Source organism: Culex quinquefasciatus, chromosome 2 (assembly GCF_015732765.1).
Source record: "Culex quinquefasciatus strain JHB chromosome 2, VPISU_Cqui_1.0_pri_paternal, whole genome shotgun sequence".
In the NCBI taxonomy this organism is placed as follows: domain Eukaryota; kingdom Metazoa; phylum Arthropoda; class Insecta; order Diptera; family Culicidae; genus Culex; species Culex quinquefasciatus.
In genome coordinates this window covers 139,581,857-139,608,722 of record NC_051862.1, presented here as the reverse complement: position 1 = coordinate 139,608,722, position 26,866 = coordinate 139,581,857, and the positions used below count along the sequence as shown (strand labels likewise).

General features: G+C 37.6%; 1 protein-coding gene across 1 annotated transcript in view; it reads left to right on the top strand.

Annotated features, from left to right (window-relative positions):
- The first annotated feature begins 3,389 nt into the window (after window positions 1-3,389).
- LOC6031819 overlaps window positions 3,390-26,866 on the top strand; it is a 28,035-nt gene continuing 4,558 nt past the window's right edge. Inside the window, exon 1 of the mRNA XM_001842471.2 lies at window positions 3,390-3,503. Coding sequence (XP_001842523.2) covers window positions 3,480-3,503 — 24 coding nt within the window. The 5' untranslated portion in view covers window positions 3,390-3,479. The remainder of the gene's footprint in view (window positions 3,504-26,866) is intronic.

The following is a 26,866-nucleotide window of genomic DNA, read 5'->3' as shown; positions in this document are numbered from 1 at the left end:
TTTCAAAACATGTAAGCCAGCTTGGGAATTATTCAAAACCATTTTGGAAACTTTCAAAAGTTCTTAAAAACAAACCAAAGCCTATTCCTCCTCTTATTGTTGAGGATTCTCCTTTGATTACATCCGAGGAAAAGGCAAATGCACTTGGGCTTCATTTTGTTAGTTCACATAATCTTGGCGCTTCCATGACCAGCCGTAAAGAAACATCAGTTGCCAATAGTATTTCAACAATCAATGACTCTACCTTTGAATTTCCTGCAGATTCCCATGTTTCTGGTGAGGAAGTCAAAGTTGCAGTTAAACAAATGAAAAATATGAAAGCTCCAGGCTTTGATAACATTTTTAATCTAGTGTTGAAAAAACAGAGTGATCAGTTCTTTCAACATCTAGCCAATATTTTCAATAAATGTTTGCAACTTGGTTACTTCCCCACCAATTGGAAACTGGGCAAAGTCATACCAATTTTGAAGCCTCAAAAAGATCCAACATCGCCAACAAGTTATCGTCCCATTAGTCTTTTGAGTAGTCTGTCCAAACTCTTTGAGAAGGTCATCTATTCAAGGCTTTTGGATTTTACCAACGATAATAATATAATTTTGAATGAGCAGTTTGGCTTCCGTAAAGGGACATAATACTGCTCATCAGCTTACGAGAGTAACTAAAATCATCAAGCAGAACAAGCTTGAGTCTAAATCAACTGCTATGGCTTTGTTGGATGTTGAGAAGGCTTTTGACAATGTTTGGCATGATGGTTTGATACATAAACTGTATTTATACGGTTTTCCAATGTATCTTATCAAAATTATCCAGCACTATCTTTCGGAGAGATCGTTCAGGGTTTTTCTGAATGGGATTGCTTCTGGATTATTCAACATTGATGCTGGGGTTCCCCAAGGAAGTATTCTTGGCCCACTTCTGTACAATATTTTTACATCTGATTTGCCTACTCTTCCTGGTAATGGTGTGTTGTCACTTTTTGCTGATGACACTGCCGTTATTTATAAGGGTAAAATAACCAGATATTTAGTTGGCCGTCTTCAGAAGGGTCTTGACGTTCTTTCCGAATACTTTGGCGACTGGAAAATTCGCATAAATGCAGCCAAAACTCAAACCATCATTTTTCCACTTTCCAAATCGGCCAGATTTGTCCCAAAGGATGATGTTTTGATTAAAATGAATGATGTTTCAATACCCTGGTCAAAGGAAGTTGTCTATTTAGGTCTCATACTTGACTCGAAACTATTGTTTCGGCAGCATGTAGATAAAATATTGAACAAGTGCAGCATTCTCATCAGGTGTTTGTATCCTTTAATTAACAGAAAATCAAAGCTATCTTTGAAAAATAAGCTAGCAGTTTACAAACAAATAATTTACCCCGTTATTGAGTATGCAGTACCTGTTTGGGAGTGTTGCGCTAGAACTCATAAATTGAAGCTCCAGCGTGTCCAAAACAAGGTACTCAAAATGGTTTTGAATGTTCCTGGCTGGACAAGATCAAGTGAGGTTCATGAATTAGCAGAAGTAAAAATGTTGGATCAGAAGATTCAAGAAAAATGTTTGAAATTCAGGGAAAAATGTGCTATATCTGAATACCCCTTGATTCAAGGATTGGTTTAGTTTATGGTAAGATTAAGTTAGTTTTAGTTAGGTTATGTTTTCTTAATTTTTTTCCTCATTGTACCTAGTGTTACAAAAATGATAAATCATATACTTTTAAAGTTAAGAAAATGAACAGTGTTTAAATCACGAAAAGCAAACTAAAGCTGAAGAGCCACAGCTGACCACTTATTATGTAAACCAAATGTAATTATTATAAGAAAGATTCAATAAAGTATATTTAATTCAAAAAAAAAAAAAAATATATATGTCCAATTTTCATGTATTTTGTCAATAAATCGTTTAAATCAAAAAAAATGTTGAAAAGTGTTACTTTTCGAAACAAGTGCTGAAAAGTTCAACTTTTCAGCACCCATTTGAGTGCTGAAAAGTAGAACTTTCCAGCATGTATTTTGAAAAGTGTTGCTATTCGATTCTGTTATTTTTGGTACAGAAAAGTAGGCTATTTCGTCGTTCAAGAATGACAGGAAAAGTAAGTAGTTTCACGACGGAATTGCAAAAAAAATATATACAGTCTAGACTCGACCTTTCGACCCTGCGGGCCTGATTTTGCTGAAGCAAAGGTGAACCGGAAATTTTTAAAACACCAAAATTTGAATATGGTCTGATATACATTAATCAAATTTAATTTCGATTAAAATCTTATTTTACCAACAAAAAAATGCGTTGTTGTACGCATATTCTTATCAGTATTCTTATTATTTCCAATTTAAAATACTGAAATTTATGAAAAAATATATCTTTTCTCCTTTACTTCTTGACTCATCCCTTTATCGCTGAATAGTTGTATTAAAAAAATCCATTTGAATCAAGTGCCTCAAAAAAGATTAACTATAATTTAAGGTAAACGGAGTAAAAACTGTAAGAAATTTAAATTTAGTTTATTTCTGTACATTTGTAGCCAACAATCCAAGTTTCGTTTTGTTTTGCTATTTTTTTAATCAATGAAATAATTCTGAAAAATAATAATTTAAAATGATAAGAATTCAATTCAAACGAAAACAATGTATTTGGAACAACAATTTCAAAACACCTTAAACCTTTCTTATGTAAAAAAGGCAAAAAGATAAAAGCAATAGTCAATTATACGTTGAGTTAGCAACATTGTTGTGTTGCTAATTTTATTTTAAACACTAAACTTAATTACTAATATATCATATACAGCCTACTATTCGGAACTAGCCGTCGCGTACCGAACGTAACACAACGTGGGACAGATCTGACCCGTGGGACGAAGATTGAAGATTCGGCTATCCAAAGTGATTTTTTTTTGTAATTTGTAAACAAAAGTTTAAATTGAATCAATGTTTGTAAACTTCAACCCTGCTTTACCGGCCACTCAAAATGCACCAACATAACCGTAACCGGTTTTACACCTCATTCTCTAGCCAACGGTATCATGTGTAAAATAGCATTTTTTAGCACTATATTCTCTCTTACAATCGACCACGTGCCGTGGGAACAAACTCTCTTGCTCTCGCAGTGAACGAGAGCACACAACAACCTTTAGCTTGCGGCGCACAACAAAAATTTATGTTCTGCTGTTCTGCACGCTCGCACATCGTCCCCCTCGTATGAAAAGTGAGAGTGAAAGCTCTCTCTCTCTTTCTCTTGTTTGTTTACTCAGCCACACTCTCACTCTCGTTCGAGGCGCGAAGCTTTTTTCGCCAACGAGCTTTCGCTCTTGTTCGTTAGAGGTGGTAAGGGTGGCCTCGGCACCGTCTGGCCCGTTCCATATATTAAATAGTAGCGGATGTAAACAATCCGCCAGTCAGTGTCAAAAACCTCCCCGGTGAGGACCAAACCGAGTGCCAAGTGTGTTTTGTGCGAGGCGAAACCCGTCCCTCAAAGCAGCGGGAACCATGAAGCCCCGATGGAATCTTGTGGTTAGTGTTTGAAAATTGATAATTTGTTTTATATTAAGCGAAAATAGTTGTGAAAAGGTGAACACATTTGAACATGGTTGGTGAAATTGCAGAAAAAGTTTAAAAATTATTCAAATGCATGTGCATTATGCAATTTGGTGGAATCCGCAGAGGTTTGCTCTGCTCATTAACATGAGGACTCTGAAAACTTGAACTGATGAACGCAAAGTTACCACTGTTTGAGTTGGGAAAGAAGTGTGACTGTGATGATAACACGTTTCTCAATATGATTTGATAACAGCTGTTTGAGAAGATTAAGAAAAAAGTAGTCAAAATCGTCTAAACAAACATTTTTGAATTGTGATAACACGCAGTGAACAATTAATACATGATAAATCAAGTACAAGTGGAAAGTTTGATCGTATCAAACGTAAAATAGAATTTCGTCAAATTACGAACCAAAACCTTTATAAGTAATGATAGTTATCTAATCTCACCCAAGCGAAATTATCAAAAGAAACTTAATTTCTCCAAAGCCTGTAAACGAGAGATTTGCACCGGCTTAAGCGACGAACCCGCTGTTTACGTTTAAGAAAAAAAAACCAATCCGGTTGTGGATAATGAGATTTTTGTTCCGTTTGTTCGTTATTTTTTCCTTCATGAATTATTCGGAAACACAAACTTTAACATTAAAACCGGCAATTTCTGCAGCTGCTACCACCGACAACTCATATTAATTTGTATGAAATGAGATACTTCTGTCTTCTGCGGTGTGTTGGTGTGCAGAATTATTAAAGGAAGCAAATAGTAAATGGGTGCGCGTGAAAGTGGAAGTTTGATGTGATTTGCGGGCGCCAGCAGATGCGTCTCAATTTTAAACCGGCCGTTGCGCAATCGAGCTTTTAATTGGCTGTGGCTTTGGTGGTTTTTGCGTGCAAACGAAAACTCGGTCGAAAGTGTTTTGATTGCGCGATTATGATTCGCACCTTTTTGCTCTGATTTTGAAGGTCTTTGGAAGGGAAATGTAGAGCAGTCGAGGTTTGATGCAATGATTATCTAGTTGATTCGGACGCTCAATCATCGATAGTTAATTAATAGCTCTTGTTTTGCCTGGACTTTTTTAAAGTAAATGAATAAATAACGTTGGGATAATGTTTTGAAAGCTGTAATGGAACTGTTTTTTTATTATTATAATTATCATGAGACATTGCAATCAAGATTTATTTATCAGTTTGATCATTCTCATTTAGGAAAATGTTACTACATTCCTAAATATTAATTTTTTAATCTAATCTATAATCTAAAATATTTGCTTAATCGCTGATCTAATTTTCATATTGTGAAAACTTTTTCATGTCCGATTTGAAAACTTCTATTTACACAAACGAAAACAACCAATTGTTTATGATTATGTTAAAATAGATTGAAGAAACAATTCAACAAACAAAAAGTTCAAAATTTCGACTCTGACAATGACTCTGACCATGCCTAATGGATATGAATCTGACGCCACTGGCAACCCTATTCCGACCTAAGCAAACTGACAACAGTCAACATTAGCACGGTTGTCAAATGAGAGCCCACAACAAAAGCACTAACTGTTAAATGGTAGCCCATAAAAAATCATTGTTTGGGTTTTTGATTTTCAAATTTCCCGCAATTCAAACGATAAATATCTGAAAAAAACATGTGAATTGTGTTGCTGATGGTAAATTCTATCATATCCTTGGAGATTCCATCCCAATATTGGCTGAACATTCATATCGGAAAAAGTGATTTTTCTGTTTACCTTTTTTTGCTTTTTTTCTTTGGGTCGATCAAACAGTGCACCCGACACTAAGAATCGGCATTACACATTTTACTGTTTGGTTTTACCCATTTGCATGGTACTTTTGAGTTTAACCAGGATAAAACACTTCGTGTTACCAAAGTAATATGTATAATACTGATTTTTAGTGTTTGTTATCTGAACTTCAAAGATGGTGGCTTCTTCGCTACCCCCTGCCACTGGGCTAGATTCTAACTCCAGCAACAAGTCATAATCTCCTAAATGTTGTTGAAAAAAGCCGATTCTGTTGTAAACTTTGGTTTCTCTGGATTTGTTGTCTTTTGCTTCGACTCAGAGTACTCGAACAATACCAACTTCGACTTCTGACTTGACCGGCTCCGTGGCTCAATGGTTACGGTTTCTGCCTCACAAGCAGAAGGTTCAGGGATCAAATCCCGGTCGGTACCTTTGAAATTTGGAATCATGAATTGGAACTTTGAATATGAACAAAAATGGAACTTGAATCAGGTGGGATTCGAACTCACACCTTTGGATTGATGGTCTGGGACTCTAACCAGTCGGCCATCTAAAGGTTATCAAACATGATGTATTCTGCTCATATTAAATCCGCTCTGATCCCTGATTTGTCTGAAGGGATTGGGAGTCTTAAGATAGATCAAGGATCCGTCTGGTGTTTGCTTCTATGTTAAGGTGGGGCCGGACAATGCCCAACGACCTCGGAATTGGGCCGCTAGGATCACTGCCATTCTGAAATGGCTCGTTGGAAGCAGCGAGAGGGCTATCACCACCTAATACCCGGGACTGAGATAAGTTGTAACAGCATTCGGCGTATACAAAGTCTGATACAAATTATACTTTCCCATAATTTCGCTACCGGTTAGCGGGTATTGGATTGGACCACACACCACACCACACAATACCAACTTCGACTTCTGACTTTTACTTAGCAGTCCGCTTTTTTCTGCATTACTCGTAACTGGATGATCAAATTGGATGAAGTGTTATGATTATAAGTTAAAATTCTATATTTTCTAAGTATTATACAGTACCGTCAACGGGGGCGATCGGGACTACAGTCTGAATAGGGAAAGCAGTTTTTAAAGCATTCAGAAGCTTCAAATAAGGAAATCGATGTACTAATATAGTCGATCTGAATCTGTTCTTACCGAAACCAACAAAAAGTAACAAAAACAAAAAAGACATGTTAAAATCATAGCTGAATACACTGATAATGTGGTGATATTCATGAACAGGATTCCCACTTAAAAAATTTTGAAATAAAAAAAATATCGAAATTCGGTACATAGGGGAAATATACCCATTTTAATCACTATAAGCCGTTCGACCAATTCTCATCACTTTTGCCGTTTTCCGCTATCAAATCAACATTTCCAGATGCATCAACAATGGAGAGTTGCTTGCTCACTTTTACTTGATTTGATTTTTATTACGCCGTTGCAAATATTTTTTAAAGTTCACCCCGGGCTATCAAAGTCACCCCAGTTTACGGTACTTAAATATTATGAAAACTAATGATTGCAATACAACTGGGCTGGGCAGGTGTATTATACATTTTTAAACTTTTTTTTTCATTAAAATCTGGATACCATGGCTTGTTATTTAAATTTTTATATATTGTTTTATTTTTGCAAGAGTCGAGGGACATAAACTTCAAAAAATATTTGCAACTGCCTTACTTTGACGTTTGATGTAGAGTCTCCGAATAAAAAGTTTCTGCAATCTTAATATGTGCTTAATAAAATGGAACATTTAATGATAAAAGGACATTTAGAATGCCAAAAAGCGACGGCTAAAATTTGTAAGAAACACAACGACTATTAAAACAGTTGTTTTTCTTACAAATTTCAGCCTCAAAGTGTCACCTCGGTTTCAACGAAATTAATTTTGCTGGATTGCTAAACTTTTAAATTGCTGGAAAAAAAAACTTTAAAAAAATCTTACATGGACAATGACCTACCCCAGTACCTACATGTTTTTGACATATCACTCTTAAGCAGGGTTGCCAGGTTGCCAGATAAATCTTGGAGAGCCAGATTTTTCAATTGCTAGCCAGAATAAAGATTTATCCTTCTCTGTGCCTGATATTGACAGATTTTGTCAGATTTTTGACGTTATGACCATTTTGAATAACTTTTCGATTAAAATGATCGAATATATGTAATATGTTTTTCTTTAAAAAAAAAATAAAAAAATCAGCATTTTTGAGTCCATAAAGTCAGTTAAACAATCTGAATTCTGCAAACTTTTCAATTAATTTATATCCTCCCTCCCCTATACCACTCAAAATTATTAGAATTTCGTCTGCCAGATTTTTCCAGATTTTTAATCGATACTTTGCCAGATTTTTCAAATTTTGACCTGGCAACCCTGCTCTTAAGACAACTCTTACTGGTTGAATACTACTTGAAAAAAATATTGAAATCCTATTGATGTCACTTCGGTTTACGGTTTCTATTTAATTTAATGTTTAATTTTGATTGCTTTAAGATATAAGATAATCCAATTTAAAAAAAAATATTGCTATAAAAGGTATCAATCGGACCATTTTCTGACAACTCACACACAATCGGAAAATGTTGTCCAAATCCCTCTTTGTTTTCCTGTATATTTGTCCTGAGGAGTAATATTGGTACCTGAGAACGAATCCGAGTTCCAATTTTAAATAATTTGCAGCTTGAAATGGTGATGAAATGTTGACTTAATTTCCGAATTGCATTTCTTCTGATTCTCACAACGATAGAAATATATGCTCCGCCCTTGGAAAATGACTGTTTTATGTACAAAAATAATATTTAAATATGCTCATTACTGAATACAAACACACAAACAAAAGTAATGATTTATAGCTGGGAGTGAATCCTACAATTTTCTTCAACAAAATGCACAAAACCTTTCCCCTCTTGACATTGAAGGAGAAACAGAAGAAAACGCAGAAACGTTAATAAAGTAATTACCTCGACAGGCAAGCCACCAGTGAGCTTTACTCCGGCTTTTAAATTCCAACAGACAGAGAACACCTCATCAATCATTTCGATGCTCGATGTTCAAACATTATCAAAACAAGATGAACTATGAAGCATGCAAGACTGGTGAAATAATAAAACTAAATGTTTTAGCATAATTATGTTGAAATATGTTCAAATTTTTATTACCTTTTCAATTAGAAAAGATTATACGGTGTTCTTGACTAAGATTAAGAGCAATTATATGAAATATTTACAAATTATGAGTGCCGGATGAAAATTTCAAATTTGAATATGAACGAAGTCTTTCCGTCTTTTTCCATGTGTGTTTCTTGAGTAAAAAAACCATTAGTCAAATTCCAAACAACCTATTAGTCATTAGTCATTAAGCAGATTGCAGATAGAACCTTTTGAAAAATTAATCGAGATTTGAAAGGCATTTTCAAAATGATATATTTTAATAAAATGTTGCGCTCTTTTGTAAATTCGGACAAATATTGTACAGTTAAATAGCATGTTATGATTGAAAAATCATGAAAATATTGTTTTTAGAAACTTTTCTAGTATAAAATAATTGCACAAAATCATAAATGGTCTCAAAATTACGTACCGATTCAAATCGAATCCTGTTTGCATCAACATCATCAATTTTGACGAATCGTTCAAAGATCACGAGGTCATTCGACAATGTTTTGCGCACCTGTTTGGTTGAGCTCCGGAATGGGTTCGCAAATGGTTGTAGATCTTACGTGATGCAATGAGGCAGAGAGATGAAAATCACAACAGATCTTCATTCATCAACAGTGAGCAGAGTGTGCATCATTTGCCCGCATTATGCAATATTTTCGTCGTATCAACTGTCAATCTTAGATGAAGGTGTTTGGACATTTGGCAAATTTTAGCACTTGCACCTTGGGGCATTTTTGTGCTTGCACTTTTAAACGACAGAAAAAATAGGGTAATGAAAGACAAACTTCCCCATGTTGCGACAAATGGTCGTAATGTCACTTGAAAAAGTGCCACTTAATAATGGCCGTAAACTTGAACATATGCAAAGAGAAGGAAATAACCAGCAAAAACCAACAATGACAAATTAAGTTATGCTGCCAACGAGTGCGGCGGTCGTTGACAGCTGGGTTGGGCATAGCTTTTTATGGAATGCACCACCCTTAACTACCTTCTAACGACGACTTTTTGCACCGCTACAAATACCCTTGCTGGGAAACTCAGAGTCTGAGTTATTACGTGCAGTTAGATCACAATCTCCGCACGAAGCCCGGCGGGCAGATGATGCCCGGGTTATCGGCAAAATGTCAGGAAAGGCTTTCTTGGGTTCAAAACTGAGGAACGAGCAAAAATTGCGCAACCTTCGCACTATCGTCTTGTCTTCGGAGAGGTAAACGTTTTCCGTGGAATGTTCTTTATCTTGCCGGGTATCAATTGATCGAGATTATGCAAACTGCATCACACGCACGGCAGCATATCGCCCTAGACTTATGGTCTTAAGGGCGTACCGCTGAGATTATGCACCTTCGGCGAGGAGGTGTTTCACAATGTGTACCGGAGAAATGTGTTCCGACACATGTAACACACGCACCTAGTACACATATTTGAATTTAGGTTGATCATTACCCACGTGGGCCAGGCCGTTGGCGGCGTTCGAACACAGTAAGTGTGAACCTATCTAGATGAATAAATTAGCACTTCTGTGCTAAAAGATGTAAATCATCTGTGCGGTTGATCGGCATAAGGAGGTGCTGTAATCATTTTCGTGTGATCTATGGGTGTAGGAGATCGCGTGCGTAATTGTACAATGTGCATTATATGGATTAAAATTTAGAAGCAATTATCTATTGAAATGCAATCGGATAAGCTTACATAACATTGATCTCATAAGACTGAGATCTAAAATTACCAACAAATGTTAAATTTATGTTTACTGTAAAATGCTTTCCTGCATCAAAATAATTTTTAAGAATATTTCACAAAGTTTTCAAAAAAATTTGTTAGCAAAATTTGTATATATAAATCTTACTCTGATTGAAAAGTACTTATACAACCGAATCCAACTCTGTGTGTATTCTCAAGTAGCAAAAAAAACATCGCTCTTTTGTTGAACGCTTGCTGCACAAGCGTTTTTATACGTTAATTATTGATCAAGTGTCATGAAATTTGGTCAATTGTTCAAATCTTGATCAAAAACTAACTTAATCCACCTATGTGGTTGTTGCCTTCCTCACTTTTTACCAACATTTGGTGATGTGATGGGTTTGGACACAAATTCTATCTATCTTCTATATATAAATATATACAAAATTTCGACGGTTTTGTTCGAAGGCGAATCAATTCAACACGGAACGTCCGATCGAGGTGCTCTTTGTTGCGTTGGGTTCGTATGGTAAATTCGTGAGTCCAAGGAAGGTTCTTACGCCAAAAAGTTACAACTTTAGCCACTCTGGAACCGATTCCGGAAAATTTGCAGATTGTATGGGAAAGGTTAAAATCAATTTTGATCACAGGAGGCCGAATAAGCAAAAAAGTCAAAAACGTCAACAAACGAAAAAAGGCAGAACAAAGTTTGTCAGGTAAGCAATGCTGTTAATCGTTGAAATCAACGGCGTTTATATCATCGATGTCGATGATCGTTGATTTAAACGTAATCGTAATCGCAGCCATCGTTGATTTAATCGTCAACGTCAACGGACTCGTTGATTTAAACGGCGTTGATCAACGCGTTGATTATCGATAATCAACGAGTTGATCAATGGCGTTCTTTTATAGTTTTGTAGAGTTTTATGAGGAAAGAACGATTTTTTCATAAATGTTTTGATTGAGAAACATTCTCTAATTGATGTAGCATGGTTGTTCGGGTATCCGGGTGTACCAAGAGGACCGAAGTGACAGGATTTTAAACGTAATTTAAGCCCTAGCTAATTGCTGGTCACTTCCATCTCCATTTTGGTTCCCAAGTCCAACCAGGATTTTCTTGTGTAAATGGCAGCGAGAACGGACAATGGGGAACCGAGATATTGTCGGATTTTCACCGGAATTATTGTTCCGGCGTTTTCAGTAAGAGTCTCGCGTGGCTAAATATCGACACAATTTGTTTTTCTATGATACAATACTGAATTGACCACATGACCCATGTTCCAGAACCTAGATTAAGATTGACCAAGATGTCAAACTTCGCGACAGACCGGAGTAGCCTACTGTGTGTGTTCAATGAGTTTCGATCGAATCCCAAGAGATAAATCTTTCGCGTGGTGTCGAAAACCAATCGCAGTAGGTCATAAATATTTTGTTTACTTATTGATCAATAACAGTAAGCTACTCCGGTCTGTCACGAAATTGTGTCGATATTTAGCCACGCGAGACTCTTACTGAACCCGTCGGAACAATAATTCCGGTGAAAATCCGACAATATCTCGGTTCCCCATTGTCCGTTCTCGGTGTCATTTACATAAGAAAATCCTGGTTGGACTTGGGAACCAAAGTGGAGATAGAAGTGACCAGCAATTAGCTAGGGCTTAAATTACGTTTAAAACCCGGTCACTTCGGTCCTCTTGGTACACCTGGATACCCGAACAACCATGCCACATCAATTTGAGAATGTTTCTCAAACAAAACATTTATGAAAAAATCGTTCTTTCCTCATAAAACTCTACAAAACTATAAAAGAACGCCGTTTAAATCAACGAGTCCGTTGACGTTGACGATTAAATCAACGATGGCTGCGATTACGATTACGTTTAAATCAACGATCATCGACATCGATGACGTTGATTCAACGATTAACAGCATTGCAGGTAAGACTTGTTTCTCAATAAAGAAATACACTAATGTCACTTAAGCGGTCATAACTTGAGACTGAGCGTTGCCAGATCTTCAATGTTCTGGACTCATTGGAAAGGTCTTTCGATTATCTATCCAACGATGGGTTGAATGATGGATCCGGACATAGTTTACATACATTTAAGTGAGATCCGGCATCAAAAAAGTACATAAATATCACTTAAGTGGTCATAGCTTGAGACAGGGTTGCCAGATCTTCAATGTTTTGGACTCATTAGAAAGGTCTTTCGATGACCTATCCAACGATGGGTTGGATAATGGATCCTGACATAGTTTACATACATTTAAGTGAGATCCGGCATCAAAAAAGTACATAAATATCACTTAAGTGGTAATAACTTGAGACAGGGTTGCCTGAACTTCAATGTTTTGAACTCATTGGAAATGTCTTTTGATAACCTAACCAACGATGGGTCGGGTGATGGGTCTGGACATAGTTAACATGCATTTATGTGAGATCCGATCCGCAACTTTGACGCTTTTTTATACGTAACTTTTGAACTACTTATCGGATCTTCAAACAATTCAATAGTGCAGTATGGGGTACCAAACCGGATCGAATGCAACTTATTTGACTCAAATCGGATCAGCCAGTGCCGAGAAAACTTGACAAGAATTTTGAGCACCAAGGGGAATACGCACACACATACACACACACAGACATTTGTTCAGTTTTCGATTCTGAGTCGATAGGTATACATGAATATAGGTCTACGAGCTGTTTTTCAAAAGGTCATTTTTCTAGCAGGATTATAGCCTTACCTCAGTGAGGAAGGCAAAAACCGTTCTTCAACATAGTTGTGTAACACAAATGCCAAATCTAGCATAGGATTACAAATAGTTCATTTTGAAGTTAATTCAAGAGTTCTTATCACATATTTAACAAACGTTCTCTATGCAAGTATGACTTGCACATGCAAAACTAATTTAAACCACGCACATTTCTAACGGATGAAGAGATGTTCATCAACAGCAAAACGTGCGCATCTTGAGATGCAAACGATTTTAGCATAAGCATAAGCATAAGCATAGGTGCCCACCCGCAGTTGCTACTCCGTTATTGACCAGGACCTCCAGAAGTTACATCCACGAGCCGTGGAAGATAAGTGGGTGCTATCTTTCCTCGCTTCGCAACTTCTCAAAGGCCCCTATCATGCTGATCAATACCGGCGCCGGCCACGACCAGTGGTAGGGTCACGGGGAAGTGGATGGGAATGTTAGTCCGATACTTGAGTGATAGAGACCGCCCAATCGACTGCTTCTCCGACAAAGTATCACATGAGTTTTGAGGGGGTTAGTAGATGGGTATGAGGTCAGGATTCACGAGTGGCAGTGATGTGACCATGAGCATTTTGTTTATCGGTTGAAAATTTTAAATCTTAGGCAGCCGGCTGCGGAAAGATAGATAATTGATTATTTAAAAAGTTTTTTTTATCGAACGCGTGCCAACCGAGCGGTAGTGCTATGGGCTGGACTTATCAGTATATTTTTACTGTTGGTACAATTAAGATAACGCGAGCAAATGTCAAAAATAGTAGATGAGTTAATACTAAAGCTGCCAGTTGGAATAAATTATTACGATCAACGAATATAAACGAAAAGAAAACAGGACACCACGTAACCGATTGTAATGAAATTAAAACAATAACTTAAACGAACTTAACCGGCGGTGTGCCTTCCTATCAACGATGATAAAAGAAGGACTTATAAATTTAAAATATAAAAAGACTCCAAAAAATACGTTGCATAGTAACCGCGAAGTCCCGCTACTCACAATCGAATCCGAAAGATAGCTATCTAGAATTTTAAATATAGTATTAATTCGACCGCGATCCTCCAGAAATTTTTCGTCGACGTGCCTTCCGATCAACGGTGATGTAAGAAGGGCTTTATTCATTAAAATGATTTTATATCATAAGCCTTAAAACATATTCGTCGGCGTGCCTTCCGATCATCGATGATATAGAAAGGACTTAATCCAGCAATACGATTTGCTTGTCTCGAAAAAAAAAAAAAATCGGATCGTTTCATAGCATAGCATAGCATTGGTGTCTACCCGTAGCTGCTACTTCGTTATTGACCAGGACCCCCAAACATTGCTCCGTGGACCACAGATGAAAAGTAGGAACCAATCATCACCCCTTCGCAATTTTCAAAGGTCCCTATCGTGCTGATCAATACCGACGCCGGCCACGACCAGTGGTAAGACACGGGAAGTGGATGGGAATGTTAGCCGATACTTGAGTGATGGGACCGCCAAATCGACTGCGTCTCCGACAAAGTATCACATGAGTTTTGAGGATTAGTAAGATGGGTATGAGGTCAGGATTCACTGTGGTAGGTGATGCGACCATGAGCAATTTGTTTATGGGTTGAAATTTTAAAAATCTTAGGCAGCCGGCTGCGGAAAGATACCTATCTAGGGATTTAAATATAGTATTAATTCGACCGCGATTCTCCAGAAATTCTCCGTCGGCGTGCCTTCCGATCAACGGTGATGTAGGAAGGGCTTCATTCATTAAAATTATTTTATATCATAAGCCTTAAAACATATCCGTCGACGTGCCTTCCGATCCTCGATGATATGGAAAGGACTTAATCCAGCAATACGACTTGCTTGTCTCAAAAAACAAAAATCGGATCGTTTCTATCGAAAACTATATAAAGAGAACAAACATAAAATTCATCAGCCAACGAACGCGCGAACAAAAAATAAATGAAAAAAGAAGAAGAAGAAATCCAATCACCCCATGTACACAAATAGCGACACAAAAGAGACGGAAAATAACACGAAAAAACAGGACTGCGCGTCCACACAGGCACCGCACTACCGATGCCATTATTTAATTATAATGACCAATCACCCCATGCACTCGAACAGCGACACAAAAGAGACGGAAAATAGCACGAAAAAACAGGACAGCGCGTCCACACAGGCACCGCACTACTGATGCCATTATTTAATTATAATGACCAATCACCCCATGCACTCGAACAGCGACATAAAAGAGACGGAAAATAACACGAAAAAACAGGACTGCGCGTCCACACAGGCACCGCACTACTGATGCCATTATTTAACTATAATGACCAATCACCCCATGCACTCGAACAGCGACACAAAAGAGACGGAAAATAGCACGAAAAAACAGGACTGCGCGTCCACACAGGCACCGCACTACTGATGCCATTATTTAATTATAATGACCAATCACCCCATGCACTCGAACAGCGACATAAAAGAGACGGAAAATAACACGAAAAAACAGGACTGCGCGTCCACACAGGCACCTCACTACTGATGCCATTATTTAACTATAATGACCAATCACCCCATGCACTCGAACAGCGACACAAAAGAGACGGAAAATAGCACGAAAAAACAGGACTGCGCGTCCACACAGGCACCTCACTACTGATGCCATTATTTAACTATAATGACCAATCACCCCATGCACTCGAACAGCGACACAAAAGAGACGGAAAATAGCACGAAAAAACAGGACTGCGCGTCCACACAGGCACCGCACTACTGATGCCATTATTTAATTATAATGACCAATCACCCCATGCACTCGAACAGCGACATAAAAGAGACGGAAAATAACACGAAAAAACAGGACTGCGCGTCCACACAGGCACCTCACTACTGATGCCATTATTTAACTATAATGACCAATCACCCCATGCACTCGAACAGCGACACAAAAGAGACGGAAAATAGCACGAAAAAACAGGACTGCGCGTCCACACAGGCACCTCACTACTGATGCCATTATTTAACTATAATGACCAATCACCCCATGCACTCGAACAGCGACACAAAAGAGACGGAAAATAGCACGAAAAAACAGGACTGCGCGTCCACACAGGCACCTCACTACTGATGCCATTATTTAACTATAATGACCAATCACCCCATGCACTCGAACAGCGACACAAAAGAGACGGAAAATAGCACGAAAAAACAGGACTGCGCGTCCACACAGGCACCGCACTACTGATGCCATTATTTAATTATAATGACCAATCACCCCATGCACTCGAACAGCGACATAAAAGAGACGGAAAATAACACGAAAAAACAGGACTGCGCGTCCACACAGGCACCTCACTACTGATGCCATTATTTAACTATAATGACCAATCACCCCATGCACTCGAACAGCGACACAAAAGAGACGGAAAATAGCACGAAAAAACAGGACTGCGCGTCCACACAGGCACCGCACTACTGATGCCATTATTTAACTATAATGACCAATCACCCCATGCACTCGAACAGCGACACAAAAGAGACGGAAAATAGCACGAAAAAACAGGACTGCGCGTCCACACAGGCACCGCACTACTGATGCCATTATTTAATTATAATGACCAATCACCCCATGCACTCGAACAGCGACATAAAAGAGACGGAAAATAACACGAAAAACAGGACTGCGCGTCCACACAGGCACCGCACTACTGATGCCATTATTTAACTATAATGACCAATCACCCCATGCACTCGAACAGCGACACAAAAGAGACGGAAAATAGCACGAAAAACAGGACTGCGCGTCCACACAGGCACCTCACTACTGATGCCATTATTTAACTATAATGACCAATCACCCCATGCACTCGAACAGCGACACAAAAGAGACGGAAAATAGCACGAAAAACAGGACTGCGCGTCCACACAGGCACCGCACTACTGATGCCATTATTTAATTATAATGACCAATCACCCCATGCACTCGAACAGCGACATAAAAGAGACGGAAAATAACACGAAAAAACAGGACTGCGCGTCCACACAGGCACCTCACTACTCAAAAAAAAAAAAAAAAAAAAAAATAAAAAAAAAAAAATAAAAAAAAAAAATCGGATCGTTTCTATCGAAAACTATGTAAAGAGAACAAAAATAAACTCATTGGCCAACGAACGCGCGAACTAAAAATAAAGAAAAAAGAAGAAGAAGAAGACCAATCACCCCATGCACACAAACAACGACACAAAAGAGATGAAAACAACACGAATCAGAAGAAATCCAATCACCCCATGTACACAAATAGCGACACAAAAGAGATGGAAAATAACACGAAAAAACAGGACTGCGCGTCCACACAGGCACCGCACTACTGATGCCATTATTTATTTATAATGACCAATCACCCCATGCACTCGAACAGCGACATAAAAGAGACGGAAAATAACACGAGAAAACAGGACTGAGCGTCCACACAGGCACCACACTACTGATGCCATTATTTAATTATAATGACCAATCACCCCATGCACTCGAACAGCGACACAAAAGAGACGGAAAATAACACGAAAAAACAGGACTGAGCGTCCACACAGGCACCGCACTACTGATGCCATTATTTAATTATAATGACCAATCACTCCATGCACTCGAACAGCGACATAAAAGAGACAGAAAATAACACGAAAAAACAGGACTGAGCGTCCACACAGGCACCGCACTACTGATGCCATTATTTAATTATAATGACCAATCACCCCATGCACTCGAACAGCGACATAAAAGAGACGGAAAATAACACGAGAAAACAGGACTGAGCGTCCACACAGGCACCGCACTACTGATGCCATTATTTAATTATAATGACCAATCACTCCATGCACTCGAACAGCGACATAAAAGAGACGGAAAATAACACGAGAAAACAGGACTGAGCGTCCACACAGGCACCACACTACTGATGCCATTATTTAATTATAATGACCAATCACCCCATGCACTCGAACAGCGACATAAAAGAGACGGAAAATAACACGAGAAAACAGGACTGAGCGTCCACACAGGCACCGCACTACTGATGCCATTATTTAATTATAATGACCAATCACCCCATGCACTCGAACAGCGACATAAAAGAGACGGAAAATAACACGAGAAAACAGGACTGAGCGTCCACACAGGCACCACACTACTGATGCCATTATTTAATTATAATGACCAATCACTCCATGCACTCGAACAGCGACATAAAAGAGACGGAAAATAACACGAGAAAACAGGACTGAGCGTCCACACAGGCACCACACTACTGATGCCATTATTTAATTATAATGACCAATCACCCCATGCACTCGAACAGCGACATAAAAGAGACGGAAAATAACACGAGAAAACAGGACTGAGCGTCCACACAGGCACCACACTACTGATGCCATTATTTAATTATAATGACCAATCACTCCATGCACTCGAACAGCGACATAAAAGAGACGGAAAATAACACGAGAAAACAGGACTGAGCGTCCACACAGGCACCACACTACTGATGCCATTATTTAATTATAATGACCAATCACCCCATGCACTCGAACAGCGACATAAAAGAGACGGAAAATAACACGAGAAAACAGGACTGAGCGTCCACACAGGCACCACACTACTGATGCCATTATTTAATTATAATGACCAATCACTCCATGCACTCGAACAGCGACATAAAAGAGACGGAAAATAACACGAGAAAACAGGACTGAGCGTCCACACAGGCACCGCACTACTCGTCTTGAGATGCAAACGATTTTGAGTGCAAACATGTTAAGTAGCTACACTGAATTACGGGCTGTCATAAACAAGAGTGAGAAATTATTGACAATACCCACAGATTTTGTTTTATTAAAATTAAAAAAAATACTGAATTTGGAATCGTTAAGTTTATGTCATGATAATTTAATGAATTGCTCCGTTTTTTGAGTTTTGAGATTTTTGTCTGCCTCATAAAAAATGTTAAAAGGTTGGTTAAAGTTAATAATATTTCCAATTTTAAACATTGCTTATCAAACCTTTCGTTGCCTCAATATAAATTTAGCAAAACAAATTATTTTCGGAACATGATTTTTTCTAAGTGTTTCTCATCTAGCTCATTTTTTTTTTTAAATTGTTGTTATCTTGGAAATTGTGGATCCTATTTTAGTGTTACGTAAACAACAATGTAGAGAAATTTTCTCATATTTCTGAAAAAATAACAAAGAATACAATTCATGCTCATTTGATATAAGTCGTGGCCTGTACCTCAGCAATGAAAGAATGGGTAAAAAATGTTAAAAAAAGGAAAGGAGAGAAAAACTATACTTTTTTATCAGGGTGAAAAAACATTTAATTTATTAAAAAATGTAAAAAGTTATAAGTAACTTGAAAACGATGCACTTTAGAAAAATTTCACAACTACTCATTGGTGGCAATTTCAGGTCTGAAATCGAAAAAGGTTTTGGAAATCAATCTTTAAATATGTATTTTGACAGTTTCAAAAATACCAATTTCAAAAGGGTAATTCTTCAGCAACTCACACAGCAGTTGCCCCGACCCCTCTTCGATTTGTGTGAAAATTTGTCCTAAGGAGTAACTTTTGTCCCTGATCACGAATTCGAGCTCCATTTTTTCATATAGGGAGCGGCCGTGGCTGACTGGTTACGGTGTTCGCTTTGTAAGCGAATGGTTCTGGTTTCGATGCCCATCTGCTCTCAACGAGAAAGTTAAGAACACATAAATTTGAAATGATGAATATGAACGAAAAATCAAAGTCGCTCGAGGCGGGGTTCGATCCCCCGTCCTTTGGATTGGTAAGCAAAAATGCTAACCACTAGGCCATGACGACTTGGTGAGCGTGGACTGGAATTAGTAATACTGTTACAGAGAGCGAGTTGTGGCGCTATAACCACGGCAACTAGTGTCCAGGGCATTCGTGGAAATACAATGTCCCATCCCAGAGGGTCCCGGAGTACCAAACCTTCTTGCTCCTAACGAATACAACCAAATCTCGGAGCGTATGGTTGTGTGTCCCCACGCTTCTTCCTCCCCTGTCGATTCAGAATTGTGTTGTTGTTCGAACACTCCGTGCTCAAACTCAACCCAATTACGAATCATCTCTGCGATACGGCTTTACGCAGTAGGCCTGGCCGCTTTAACGCTTGTGATGTTTCAATGCATTCTAATGCAATGGCGCACTACAAATGTTAATAAATGACAAGAAGAGTGCTAGGCGTCATCTAACCTAAGGCACTCTCCAGGATCCCTTCGAAAGATTAGATTAGATGATCACGAATTCGAGCTCCATTTTTTCATATCTCGTGACGGAGGGGCGGTACGACCACTTCCATTTTTGAGCAAGCGAAAAAATATATGTTTTTCAATAATTTGCAGCCTGAAATGGTGATGAGATGGAAATTTGGCGTCAAAGGGACTTTTATGTAAAATTGGACGCCCGATTTGATGGCGTACTCAAATTCCGAAAATTTGATTTGATGGCAAATAACTCCTTGCATTAAATATTCTGAAATTATGAATGTAAAATACATATTAGACGAAAAATGTAATGGAGCGTGGACAATGGACAAGCCCTTCCTTCCCTACACAGAAAAAAAAATCATGCTAATATTACATCTGGGAAGGGGTACATCTTTTAAAAAGGTGTAATTTTAGTTCTGGAAATGTGTAATTTTACCACTTTTCTGTTGTAATGTCACTTTTTCAGTCTAAATTGAGGTAAAATTACATCATAAAAGAGGTAATATTCAACCTTCCAAAATTAAAGCTTCCAAATTTACATTATTTTTTTTCTGTGTACATTGTACACAAAGCGTTCATCATCCCGGTACAAGAATCGAACTCACGACCTCTGAATTGGAAATCCAGCACGCCGTTAGTGGAAACCCATCCCCTTGTGAGCAAATTTGCTCTTTAAATGGATCTGATTTCACCTTCCGCTTACAAAGCGAAACCCGTAACCTCACGGCCAAGATAGCAGCGTCTAAAAAATGCAATAGATTAATATTCAAAAAAAAGTATTCGTGATCTTCCACTATTTTTTAAGTTTTTAATTATGTGAAATTTGGTGCTTGCATTTTTATGTCAAAGCAATTTTGCATAATTAGAAGATAGGGACATATTTTAAATTCATATTCATTTTAAAAATGTCTGGTAGAATTTGGTGAAGTCAAAAAATGGCATCAAACCGTCCATTAGCAAATGGTTGCTCGTGTATGTAATATATCCAGTTTTACATAATACAAAACCCTCCCATCAAATGCACACGCCATGTCACGTGAGCGTGAATCCAGGGCGACATATTGTGCCAATAATTTGAATACACAAGGAAATGGGAAATAATTATGATGCGATTCAAAGCAAATGAAAAAAAAAAAATAAAACAAAGTATCGCACACGCATAACAATTTTCTTCACGAAAAGCTCACCCACCAAGTTGCGATCGGAAACCGAACCTTATTGTTTGACGACGACTAAGTCGAAACCGAGCTGTGAATGAAGAACCAGAGGGCGAAGAAGAAAGGGAAGAAAAACATTCCCGCCACGAGACAGAGCATAAACAGCGACTGCGCTGCGCGCATGCAAAACAATCATCAACTTATGATCTGCGGCAAGCGCTTGGCGCTGGCAGTGAAATGCAGTTGAATAACTCTCAAATGTTATACTTGTTGAGATAGTTTTTTCAAGAATATTAAAAAAAATATGTTTCTAAATTTTATCAGTTTTACTACCTTATTCAAAATTAAAAATAATTGAATTATTCTAAAGTCTTTTGCCAATGATGTTGTTAAAATTAGAATAATAAACCAGCACAGGGTTACCCACAGTGCGTCACTCATGAAAGCGGCCGGTACTACTGAGGGAATTTTATATTTTTTCACACCGTGATGCATTTTTCCAGGCCCTTCGACGGGGCAGCATAAATTTTATGTAATTGTGCTCAAACAATAATCACGTATTGGTGGGTTTAGGACGTTTCTAGAAAGAGAGAAAAAGACACCCATTTGGACGGAGAGGGTTGGCAGTGGGTGTGTGTGGAGAGCTCCACGCGTAATAATGTATTGTTAATTGCGGCACCACGTGGTTTGAAACCCAAGCAAGCAAAGTGAGTGAGCACGTGGGATTTCAATAAACCAGTCCAGCTTCGAGCCGTTTTGCAGTTGGATCGATCGTAGAAATTACATAAGAGGCGTTTGATGGTGATCTTTCGGAGGTAATTTTATACCGCTGGAAGGGTCGTTTGTGTACATTTTTTCTACTAATTCCAGTAATTTGATACGCTTTAAGTAATGCGTCGAAATAAGCACTTGCCGATTGAGCTATTTCTTATGAGCACTAATTAATTTGTAATTAGATCGCTTTATTGTGCCCGGCAGGAAGTTTATGGTAGCGATGCTTTGATTGATGTTTTTGTTGTTTTTTATTACTTAATGTTTTTTTACCGTATGTAAAGAGATTTCATATCAAAGTTTTGTGTAATATTTAATTTCAATTGATTCAACTTTAACTAGACACACGTTTCTCAAATATATCTCTTTCAGCATGAATTAACAACTCGGATGTGATATTAATTACTTTTCATGTCATTTTAGGAAAAATATCGGTACTGAGAAGTACTTAAGCATCCATTTGACTTGTATCGAAAAGCAATATTCTAAAAGATTCACTGTGCAACACTTTGGCATTTTTTATTTAAAATATATTTTTTGTAACTCAACATCCTTATCCTCAATTCTGAAAACTTTAGATCTATAAAGAATTGTTGAGTTCAACAAACTTGTTTTTATTCGAGTGTTATTGTTCCGTAATTTCCTACAATTTTTCAATGACACCAAATCGATCCGAAAAAAAGCTCTCAAAATACCGATTTTCGAATGTTTGGACTAGACGAAATAAAGATCCAAATTCGCCTCTTTGATCCTAGAGAAAATACTCGCGAAGTAGAGGTGGGTAAAAAAAAGAGCGAGCCGCTCAAAGAGCCGGTTCACTAGACCTATGGTTTTCAAGAGGTTCTTCTCGTTTTTAGTTCATTTTTAATAATTTATAAAAAGACTAAATAAAAAACACATAAAAATTGCATAAAAACTCACACCAATCATTAAAATAGCCTTCTTGTCATTTTTATTTTTTTAAATATCGAAAGAGCCGTTCAAAAGAGCCACTTATTTTAATGAGCGAGCGAAAATAAGCGGCTCCTAAAAAGAGCGATTTCGCCCACCTCTATCGCAATGTCAAATAAAAAATTACAAAAATATCAATTTCTTAACATTAATTGCATTTGTTTCAGAGTATCAAAAAAAACAATATTTTTTTATTGTATGTACTTCATTTGTAGTTTTTTCCTTGCCCCTTTTCCTAACACATGTTTAGAAAACTTGTCAAAACGATTGTAAACTATTTAGAATATATTGCATACCGTTGTTTATGCATATTCTATCAAAAAAGGGTTTTCAATCTTTATTTTTTTCCCAAATACTGTGTTTTGAGACCACAGTTCCAAAGAAAAGTTGTGAAACTTCAAATAAAAATAAACTAATTGATATTTTGCAAATTTGTAACAGTACTATAATTGCAATAATGTATAAAGTATTTTGTAGTACTTTTTTATTTTATTTTTTATTTTGGGCATTCAATTTCATGTTTTCCGCTATCTAAAATCTCTGTGATATTTTACTTTAAAAAACTGATTGTTTTAATAAATCAGTATAAAAAATATTAAAGTATTTAAAATGCGAAATCAGGCAATTAAACTTGAAAAATTGTGGAGATAACAGATAATTTTCAACTTAATCAAAAAACAACATTCAAAATTTTCTTATTTTTCAATAGAGACAATAATAAATAGTGTTGTGCAACAGAATAAATTGGAATAATTAAAAAACCTTGAGGCTTAGTAAGTTAGTTGTCTTTATTAAGGAGCCTTTCGGCTATAAACGCTGGTTCGGCTCGGCACCTTGAAGCTTTTAATAATTAAATTTTTGAACTGTAATTGAAACATCAGCTCAATTTTCATCCAATTGCATTTTTTTGAGATTTTTTTTTTTTTGATATTTTGGAACTAGATCTATTTAGAATATAAAGCACAACTTTAACCAATGAATTATTTTTCTTTAAAATTTTCGGTTTCCTGAAACAAATTTTTTACAGCTCTCAACATTGTTTGTGTTTTGATAACAAACATCTGATCAAAATATGAATTGTGTTCTAAGTATAAATATGTAGGTGAATTGAAATGGAAATGGAAAACAAGATATAAACAAAACCAAAATGACAAAAAGCACACACCTTCTAGCCTTACATTCACGGTAAAAAATATATTTACAGAAGATACTTTTTACAAAAGCTAGTGTTTTGAAAAAAAGAAATGTCTAATTTAATTTAATCTGATCTAAACTAAACTTTGTAAACGTCTTGAATTATGCAGTGTCGATTTGTTGAGGATTCCCTGATTATCGTTTTCCTCAAATACTTTTCAAAATATTTGTTCATTTTCGAAAATCTTGCCTCTTCAATCCAGAGCATTGAAGCACATCAATAAGTCACGCGACAACTCTTTTTCTTAATCCACTGCATTCACCGCCAACGCATTTCCACAATATTTGACATACCACGGTCCACAAAAAATATGGAGAAACAAAACAAACCAGACCACTTAAGCTCCAAACAACCATCATCTGCAGGTCACCGTTACATAACCTCGCCGAAATGACTAACCGCCCCGATCATACCGAATCCGGTCACCTTTGTTCCTTCGTCATACCGCTTTTTTTGCACCAGGAGACATATCTAGGTCATCGGTACAACAAGCCAAGTGAAATGACCCCCAAGGCTGAATACCTGCAAAACCCTCACCCACCCGTGCGGATTTGATTGATGTGGTGAACCTTGAGACTTTTTTTTGGACAGTTGATCGACCCAAAACACACGTGGTTTGCTTGCTTGTTGTTGTCCAGTGGAACCGGTTTATCACGCGGGAACGGAGGGGTAGGGTTATCCAATGCTTTCTTCGTTTGGTCATACCGGTTCCCCAATATCTCCGTGACGTGTCGTTGTTGTACGCGCACGCGAATCCACCTTCCGCTAAACGCTCGATCACGACGACTTTGTGTCTTATAGTGTCCGTGTAGAGTTTAGTAGGTAAGTGAGCCACAGATGAAGACGTCCATTGAGAGGACGTCCATTTCTTCACATGGGAAGACAGGTTTGTTGGTGTTGCTACATGCAGTCTTCTTTTGCCGCTGCTTTGCACGTAAACTGGTGTTACGTAACAACGTAAGATTTAATATCGATTTGCGATGCCGAGTTGGACACGGGGCATGCAATATGTGGGGGGAAGTGTGTCTTTGGGAAAAGAGTTGAAGGCTGGTCAGTGGGCTAGTTTTGACGATGAGTCAGACGGGATTGGAAGAGTTTATTGGAATTTGATTAGGCCATATAAGTTGTTTAGTCCATTGAATAGACAATGAAAGTTTTTATTCATCTGTTTATTTGCTTTTATAAACGACTAAAAATATTCCTGGAGTAAAACATTCAAATTCTTGGAAAATTTAATTCCAACGTAGAATATTTATTTAAACCCAAGCTAGGAATGACATGAAATTTGCTAATAAATTATTTAGTTATCTTTTTTTGAAGACTAAATCATAAACTGAGATCTAATCAAATGATGCTTTAAAGACATTTAACAAAACTGTAAATTTCTGAATAAAAACTTTCTGTTCTTTCAATAATTTGTTGAATTCTGCATTATGATGACAATAAAATAATCAACCTCAGGTATACCGCCTGTTTCGATTCCTTAAGCAAAAATAAGTAGTTGTGAAAATTTTGAGCAAAATCGGTCAAGGTTTAAGGGTCGCTACATACATCTATACCCAGATAGATCTTAATCTCAACCTCTCAATATTCAAAATACAAAATTCTCTACTGTTGTAACGTCACGCTACACATTCGCTCGTAGAATGGAAATGAATGCCTAAAATCCTAAAGGGGAGCTGGGGGTAAGACGGCCACCCCACTGTTTTAATAAGTATACACCCAAACGGTGGTCGCATGATTATGATGCATGGCGGCATAGGGGGATGGCGTCGCTATTTTTAGACCACATTTTCCACTTTTTCTCCATCGAAACCGACTACTTTATCGACTTCATTTTGCTGGGCGAGATAGGACGCCGTCAATTTTTAGACGATGACTCAGCACTTTTCCACTCTTGCACTTAAAAAAACCAGATGGCAGCACGATGTAACGCCACGTCCCTATGGAAGTATATCAGAATCTGCATGAAAAAATGTCCTCATGCATTTTTTGCGATATAGGGGAATGACATTTTTGCCCGTTACCGACAATTATCGGCTTTGCCGACACAAAAAAAAACCCTTGACAGAACGAGGATTGAACCACCAAATTCTTGGTTATTGATCCGACACGCTACCACCGCACCATGGACGCTTGATGAAATGTTAGTGAAAGAGCACCAACATATCCTTCTTTCTGGAGTGCTGCTCGGGGACGGTCCAGCATTACATGTGTTGGTGAGAACTGCAGATCGCTGAAATGTTTACTCGCGGGCAAAAATGATCTACGGGCTTTCTGCAAAAAATGTCATAAAATGTGACATTTTCTGCAGCAAATCCACTGTTGCAGATTTTGAGATATATTTTTCCTTTGGTTGTACTAATAAATGTTTAGCAATACTGTTCCTCATGCTAAACAATGCATGCTAAACAATGCATGAATTTTAACCTAGGCATTTGTGTTAGATAACAATATGTTTTCCTGTCTTCAAATATTTTTTCATGTTAAATTGAAGTTTTCCCTAGATTATGTCTCTCGGAAAAGTTTAAAAAATGCAATGAGCTATTTGCAAAAAATGTTAAAAAAATAATTTATTTGGGGGCAAGACGGCCACCCGTAATTTGTAAATTTTATTTGATATAGGTTATATTTTTGACGGTTTTTTTTT